The sequence below is a fragment of the Achroia grisella genome, unplaced genomic scaffold (genome assembly GCF_030625045.1).
Source record: "Achroia grisella isolate CSIRO2021 unplaced genomic scaffold, CSIRO_AGI_Agris_v1 utg874, whole genome shotgun sequence".
Taxonomy (NCBI): Eukaryota; Metazoa; Arthropoda; class Insecta; order Lepidoptera; family Pyralidae; genus Achroia; species Achroia grisella.
The window spans coordinates 28,893-37,872 of NW_026713051.1; the positions used below are offsets into that span (position 1 = coordinate 28,893).

The 8,980-nt window shown below is 33.7% G+C and overlaps 1 protein-coding gene across 1 annotated transcript; it reads left to right on the plus strand.

The window, feature by feature from the left end:
* The first annotated feature begins 5,875 nt into the window (after window positions 1-5,875).
* Window positions 5,876-8,653, plus strand: LOC131853026 (protein SERAC1). The gene has a single exon (XM_059203817.1). The coding sequence runs from the start codon at window positions 5,918-5,920 to the stop codon at window positions 8,174-8,176; it is 2,259 nt and encodes a 752-aa protein (XP_059059800.1). The 5' UTR covers window positions 5,876-5,917; the 3' UTR covers window positions 8,177-8,653.
* Window positions 8,654-8,980: the final 327 nt, after the last annotated feature.

Genomic DNA, 8,980 nt, shown 5'->3' on the forward strand with positions numbered 1-8,980 from the left:
AAAAAAAAGCATAGTTTTCTTGAATCATCGGAAATTTTCCGCATAATGGATCGCATCACATACTTTTCACGTAGGTCGAAGGGCCTCAATAAAACCCAGAGTATCACAATTAAGTACAGTAAGTAAGTTTCCTCAACATAGTTTGAATGAGACAAATTAACTAAAAGTCCATTGAAAAGTTATATGAGAAGAATAAAATAGAATCTTAAGCTACTGTGAATCTACTTTCAGTGTATTTATGGGACTACAGATGTAACATATCCATATCATAATAATCTTTTTTTAAACAACAGTTTTAATCGGTAAAACAGGTAGTGTTTAAGTTAATAATAATAATAATAATAACATTGTACATTATTATTAACTAAATAAGAAGTGAATGCCTTATTCTATAAGTAAGGACAGTATTATTTCATTGCAAAAAGACTATTTAAAAAATCAGCACAAGACGTATTTAGAACCCTGTAAACCTATGCACCGATGCAATTTGGTGAACATGCAGTACCAGGAGATTATAAACTAACAGATGTGTATGATGCACTGTCAGCTAACATGCTCCTTATTAACAGAGACATTAATTGCACTGCCTGTAGTAAATTTTGCACAATGGCTACATATCACCAAGTGTTGTCAAATAACAGCGCAGGTCTATAAAGTACTCCGCCTTTTTAAAGACCGGTACTAAGTTATCTGAAAAGTATGTTACGAATTATTAGTGTTTATATAATATTTATTTATTGTTACTATCATAATATATTTATTGTAAGAATGACATGCAAGCTTATTAATTAAACAAAACCTAAAAATTAACGAAATCAACACGTGAGACACGCAACATTCACCATACAAGAGACGGAAAGCTTAGTTCTACTTGTAATCATGTAATCAATAATAACAACAATAACTCTGGACCTAGTTGGAAGGTCACTTCTAAGCACACTGCTTAGAAGTGGGTGCTACATAACAATAAACATATCTACTTAAATACATATTTTATTTAAATATATAGTAGTATATTGAAAATATTCAGACCCTAAACGAACTAACCAAATGAAATTATATACCGTATATATGATGTATATACGTACCTTTGGAACCAGGATTACATGACATAACAGAGAAATGCAGAATAGCGTATCAAGGCTTTATTATGTATACAATATATAAGTTGACACCGACGTATTTCCGTGGAATGGTAGCACTAGGATTTCATCGAATGACAGAGGTACGCCATGAAGTTTCAGATAACAAATTAGTCTACGTCCTGGATACGGACAGGAAACATTTCGAAAGAGAAACTATAAATTATATATGAAGAATGACGTCGACGATGTCTGACAAGACGTGTCATCAAATACTAGTATGTATTATATATATGTATTTCGTCCGATAATAACCCTTATGCATGGATTGTTTTTAGGGTTTGTTCATATACAAAAAAACCGTCCATGCGTCTCTCCTCACATCTGTATGTCAAGATTTTCTACCTGAAGAACGCGTTAAATACCAAAATTAAAAAGATATACTCAGATTTATAGTATCTTGAAGCTAAAAAATGTAACTTAGTGTGAATTCACAAAAACACCATTGCACGTTATACTTTACAGAAAATGTGTTATAATATAGTATTAGATACATTATTGTTGTATTGGGTTGCACTTATATTGTTGTGCGAATAAACAAATAAATATTTATAAACTATCAAGGGAACGATAGCCTTTAAGTAAGGTAAGTAATGCTGTCTATTATATCTTATAAGCCACTCGGCCCGGCTTCGCACGGGTGTACATGTATTATATGTACATATAACCTTCCTCTTGAATCACTCTATCTATTAAAAAAATCTGCTTCAAAATCCGTTGCGTAGGTTTAAAGATTAAACTAACTAACATACATAGGGACGGACAGACAGCGACAGCGACTTTGTTTTATACTACGTAAAGAAAATGATGTAGGAAAAACTGGAAAACATTTGTAGTTGAATGAATAAAAAATATAGTCTATATCTAAAGTATCACATCATCCATAGAGGTAGAGGATCTGATTGTTTTTCGGGTTTCTTATATATATACATGTTATTAATTTGTACAGAAACCGAAACGAACAACAGAAAAATCTAAAACTAAATTTCGGTAAAGATTCGGAAAAAATACTGCGATATTAATTAAAACGGTACGTGCCGGAACATTGATCATTTCTATTTAATATTGTAATATTTTAAATATCCACAATTTACTACTACCTATATCTTTCTACTAGCACTACTTTTTTTATCAAGTACCTACATCCGTGGCCCCGAGAATATCATGGCGCTAGTCTCGTCTATTAAAAGATATGCAGTAAGTAGAATTAGTTATTAATATAATGTGATTAAATAAAATTTTTATTTTAGGCCACATTACGAATAATTGTGAATCAACGTGTTCAGATAATGATAGTATTATGAATAATAATAGTATAAAACTTATCATTGAACAAATGAAGACTGTAAAATTACAAAAATAGTATTTAATTCACAAGACAAACGAAATAAAAGTACGATATACACAATGACAATAATACACAATGATACAACCGATGCAATTCTGGCAAAATCAAGCACCAAGACTTCATAAAATAACACGTCTGCAATGCACCTCTATGCATCCACTATACCTACCTGCACTTAGATATAATAGCTACCTTCGGGTATGTGCAACTGAATCGATAGGGTGCAACAAAGCAGTTTTATACATGTTTGTACAGGATGTTAAATAGTAGAATCTAAATATAGGTTCTCAATTTTCTTCTATATATCTAGTTTGAATGAACTTCGAAAAGTGGTTAATCTAGTAGAAAATAGTGATGTCGATGTCGATAATGGTTAAACTTATTATAATTATAACTTAATAAATAAAGGGGATGCCCTTTATTTATTAACTTGTAATTATAATATTTTTACAAAAAAAACACTAAATTTACTACACAAAATAAACGTATTAAACGCACCGATGCAATTCTGTGAACATCCAGCACCAGGATTTCATAATATAACAGAGGGCTGACATGCACTTTCAGCTAACAATACCTACATGCAGATGAAACGGTGCTATGGAACAGAACATATTGAAAGTAAAAGTTATTCCGTATGTGTTACGTAGCATTAACTAAATATTATGTTACGAATTTATTTCAATATAGTTTGAATGGCTACCTAGCTGATTAACTTAAGTCTATGGAAGCGGTAAACACTGCAATAAAATAATATATATAAAACGCCGTGGTTAACAAAACAATAAAAAATATAATTTTACGCTATTGACTTCTATGTATATTTGCACTAAACATAGGTTTACATTGGTTGTTATTGTAATATAATGTCCCATTATCTTTTGCCTCATTAGGCACGCAAAATATATAAATATTAAATATTATTTAATTATTAAATCATTTACATTATTATTAGTTTAAAAACTCGTTTACGGAGGAAAAGCATTTAAGTAATATGTCAGTAACCAATTATTTAATTTATATGTCAATCGTCCTCGTGGAAGTGTCTTTACATCATCTGGTATTTTATTATAATTTTTATTGCCATATGGAAGACATTATTTTTGACCATACTTAATTTTGTTCCATGTATGTACAGCTTCGTTCCTACTCTAGATCTTTGACTTCTTTGGCTCATTTCTTTATTTTTAGGAAATATATCTGGATTTTGAATGACAAATATCACTATTTGTTTAATGTACATTCCAGTTAAGGTCATTAATCTATCTTTTTAAATAGTGGTTTGCACGAGTCCCTGTAGTGGAGTCCGCACATAGCCCTAATGCATTTTTTCTGAATTATAAAAAGACTTTATCTGCGTTTGTTCCATTTCCCCATAGCATCAGATTATACTATACTATGTGGTGTGACATACCCGTAATACGCATTTAACGCTACTTCCAGTGATTCAACTTCTTTAAGACGTCGTAAGGTGAAAACAAATCGATTTAATTTATTAATATGTAGGTATTTTCCAATTAAAATTTTGATCCAACCATACGCATAAATGAGATTACAAATGTGACATCATAACCTTTTTTCAATCAACAAGTCAACTTTTATCTGGAAGAAAGTAGTTTAAGTTAATTTTAGTGTTATTATAAATAAAAATAGTTAATAACTTAATAAGCAGTATATAACTTTATTTAGTTAAGACCACCTAATATCTTTCTTTCTTTCTATTGTAAATATCCATACAAACAGCATCGGTGAAGTTGAAATAAACGCAATGTTCTGCGTTTATTTCCTGGTGTTGGATGTTTAAGGACTTGCAATCAATGCAATGCGCATTGATTGCAAGTCCTTGAACATCCAGCACCAGGATTTCATCAAACAACAGACGTTTGCGATGCACTTTCAGGTAACTTACACCTATTATTACATAATGCTGCTACGTAGTTCAATCTAAATATTGTGTTAACTATTTTGTTCTTTATACCTACCTAGTATGAATAGCAAACGAGCTGAGAGAACAACAGTAAACAATAAGCAAACACTGACAAACAATAAAGCTCCATGGATTACATAAATTACAGATAAAGACGGTAACTTCAGCAAATATAGAAGATAATATAAGGAAATAACGTAAAACACCATTATAAAAAATAGTAGTCACACATGACAGCCAATCTACGATGTTTGCCCATATTATGGATAATAACAATATCCCTGGACAATTCACACAGCGCCATCTAGTCCCAAGGTAATCAGAGATTGTGTTATGCGTATCTAGCAACTGATAGAAATAGTTAAAATTTAAAAATTATATTCGACCTGAATATAATTTTTTCAGTTAGCCCAACATGCTCATCCCTGGGAATTAACTAAGATGTAACTAGTTGGAACCGCATGGAGGTCGACCTGTCTTATTGTTTTTTTTATGGATGATAATGAAATTTTCACACGCCTGGGCTAACAGTTTTCGCTGGCGGCGGGGCACCGAGAATGATAAATATTACAAAATAATTTAAATATAAAATAAACGAATTAACGAATAATGACTATTTGGTTAATTTATATGCGGTAGAAGTGGGAGCGAGAGGTAAAGTAGTGAAATCTTTCTATAATTTTCTAAAATATCTTGTCTCGTTTACAAATGCAATGAAGGCTTCTTTACTAGAACGTGTATATAAAGCTGCAGAGCGGTGACTCTGAGTATGAAGTACGTCGGCAAAGGCCAAGGGGGCCTCTTAAACCTACACCCAGGACAAGTTCCGGGAACTGATCAGAGTTTTCCTCTCTGCCACATGATGGACATCATTACAGTGCAAGTATCAAATTCGAGAACAACATAGTCTTATCTTGAACTAAGAGTTCTCAATTACTTTTATGTGATACAATAATTAAATCAACAGAAATTATTTGAGTCGATATTATTTGTTTAGTGGTGTGAAATACTACTCGTTATACTTTACTTGGTTGCCAACATTAAATTTTTATTGCAAAATTTCTGACTCTCCCTTATGACGACAGAGGGCGGTAATGTGTTAAAATTTTTACATAAGAAGAACTTGCATAGGTAAGTTAATGCAAGTTCTAGTTTTTAGGTAAATGTTGTAATTTTTTTTTATTTTAACCAAGTGTTTAAATTAAAGAATAAAAATTACGCTCTACACATTTCAGTTATAGAGTTACTAATAAGGAGAAATCGCATGTGTTTAAAAAATTACGACGTAATAAAGGTGGAATGGGTACAAGAGTAAAAGCATTATGCGCGCACATCCTTCGATGTATAAAAACTATAACCCAAGAATTTTTGGCACTAAATTTGAGAGTTGGCAACTCTGTTATCCTATCCGAACCGTAAAATATAATTTATAAAAAAAAGTCTTTACCAAATGACAGTTTTCAAAGCCTAGTAATGTAAATTCAACGTAAATTGTAAACAATGAGTCTTCAAGATAGATTAAAACCCGTTTTAAAGATAATAAAAATAGCTACTTTATGGGGCAGTGGCGGTTTTTTTATTGCATACAATATTCGCCAAACTTATCAGTCAATAAATAGCATAGTAAATACGAAAGTGCTTGATAGTGAGAAAAAACAAACCGCCGAATATATTTATATCGACGATCCTGCCTATTCAGTTACTTTACAAATGGAACAAGATCGAGAATCCAGACAATCGATCGGTCTAGTGCGAATATGGAAGAGTTTAAAACATTCTTTGGCTTGGAGACTGCTGTGGTTGTGTAGACACGGCAACAGGGAGCAAAGGAATATAGCTATAGAACAACTCGCAGCATTTAAGCACAACAAGAGTTGGGATTGTTTTAAGTTGGCTCAGGCCCTAGACAAAAATACTGCAGTATTGCTCGCACGCACACGTGGCGCTGACCTCCGTTACTTCCTCCCTCCGCCGATACACGTGCGACGTGCGGCTCTGACCACGGAATTGCTTTCTTTCAAGCTAAGGGATATAATTGTCGCTGCACAGAGCGTCAACCCACACAGCTGCATACAACATTTTCTATCCAAATATTTTGCCAACGTGCAGGAGCAAGCCATGGAGGCTGACAGTATACCAACCAAACCAGACAGAATTAATGAGAGAGACCTGTGCCTGCTGTGTCTCGATGCTCTCCATCATCATATTAGTTTGTTCCATACAAAAGAATATAAAGATGATACATCTGTAAAAACTGTAATTAATTTAGGCCTATTGCCAAAATTAGCTGAGCTTATGTTAAGGAATCGTAACGATGTGGACCTAGATATGGCAGTGTTGAGAATATTTACTGTATTAAGCGTACATTGTGATTTACTTACAGATTTTTTCCAAAACGGACTCATTGGTGAACTATCACGTTTACTTAGATCTAAAGATGTCCGTCTGTCCAGTTCTGCTGCAGTTTGTTTAGCTAACTTATCAGGTGAACACTGCTACCGGCCAGGTTTGTATCTCTTACATCCAATATACAGAACAACCACTCCACCGGCCTGTGATACTCTATTGGTACACGGACTTAGAGGGGGAGTGTTTGTGACCTGGAGACAAAGGGACAGAAAGTGTGCTGAGCCTCTTGGAATAATAGATGTTACTGTATCAGATATAGACTGTGACCCATGCCATGAAAAAAATGTTGAAAAAAACAAATATTTGGATCCAGATTTGCAACAAGTGATGGAAGATCTGATAGAACTAGAAGATGAAGCTTTATTGGCCGAAATAGATGTTGTCCTTCATGATCTCCCAACAGATGCTAAAAGGGAAACTATGGGTGCTTATGAGTATACTGCAAATAAGAAGAGATTAGCATTAATTCAAGAGGACCAAGACCACTGCAACTATACATTTTGTTGGCCAAAGGATTGGCTTCCGAAAGACTGTGATAATTTAAGGATAATGGGTGTAAATTATTGGAGTACTTTATCAGAGTGGTTGGAACGATGTCCGCTTCAGACGGCAGACATAGCAATGAGAGCTGCAGACTTGGCCTCTGTTTTAATTGATGCTGGTGTAGGGAAGAAAGATACCCCAGTAGTTTGGTTGGCTCATTCCATGGGTGGTTTGATTGCAAAACAAGTCCTTATAGAATCAGCGCAAAGTACGGATACAGAATTTAGAAATTTGTCCTCTAATACGAGAGCTGTATTCTTTTATAGTACTCCACATAAGGGTAGTTCTTTAGCGACTATGCCACGCGCGGCTGCCGCTGTTCTTTGGCCATCTGGTGATGTAAGGCAACTGCAGGTTAACTCACCAGTTCTGCTTGAGTTGCACAATACATTTATTAAATTTGCTGACATGTTTGGATGGGAAACAATAAGTTTTGCTGAGTCTGTGCCTACTTTGGTTACTGCATTCAAAGTTCCTATACATTTTGTTGAGTCAGTTTCAGCAGATTTGGGGCGTGGTGTCTTTTATCAACTGCCATTGGACCACTTATCAATATGTAAACCAGCCACCCGCCAGTCCATTTTGTACACAACTGTATTAGAGGTGATACAGAAAGTTACTGCTAAAGACATTGAGTTGAAATATTCAAGTCCATTTGTGCAGTATCTAGTTGGACTGTTTTGGTGGTTGCCCCGAAGCAAAGCTAAGCAAGTAACGGTGACTTTAGATGAGACACAGAGCAATGATGGTCTCCGTTGGTTTGAACAGATACTCTTAGAAGCCTTCACTGATGGTTTTACTGACTAATTCATCAAAATCAATAAATTCTTTATATTAAATTTACTCTCATACCTTCTCTTAAAAGCCATGACTGATCAAAAAGTTGATTGATTTATTAAAATAAGTAACCATACTACAATGAGCTCCACATAGATATTATAAAACCATGACAAGTCCCTGCACTTAATTATTAATGTTTAATTAATGGGCTCTACACATATATCAACATTGTTAGGAATAGGACGAGATGTTTCAAAAATATTATATCAGTATTATTTTCGTTTACAATGTTATTATTTATTTTATTGCTAAGTAAGCATTTTTTTGTTTCTAAATATTTACCTACTTTTAACTGTAGGGGTATGCATTAATAATTTTTTAGTTGTTACCTTACTAGTTAATTAGTATTTTCAGAGGTTGTATTTTCTTTCTATACAATTTGTTGGTTAGTATTATAGGTGATAAGAAGTTGTCACTTTCTATTTTTATAGTTAAAAAATATACTCTGTGATCACTACTCTAAAAACTGTTTTTATTACCTTTAAAAAGAGTTCCTCAATTGAATGTTAAGCTAATATTCAAGTGTGTACTAGTTTATTTTTTATGATGGAATATAGAATGATCCATCCCATCTAGCACACTGCACCAAGAGACCAGCATCACGCTGGCCATGGCCGGTCACAAGTGAAAGACGAGGTGAGGTCAGGTTTTAAGGGGGACTGCATGGAAGTCGGCTAGTTACTTTTGGTAACAATTCTTTCTATCCCTGAAAATATGGAGGCATATGTTTTCTTCATTTTATGTTATTTTCGTAAATATTTAGGATAATGG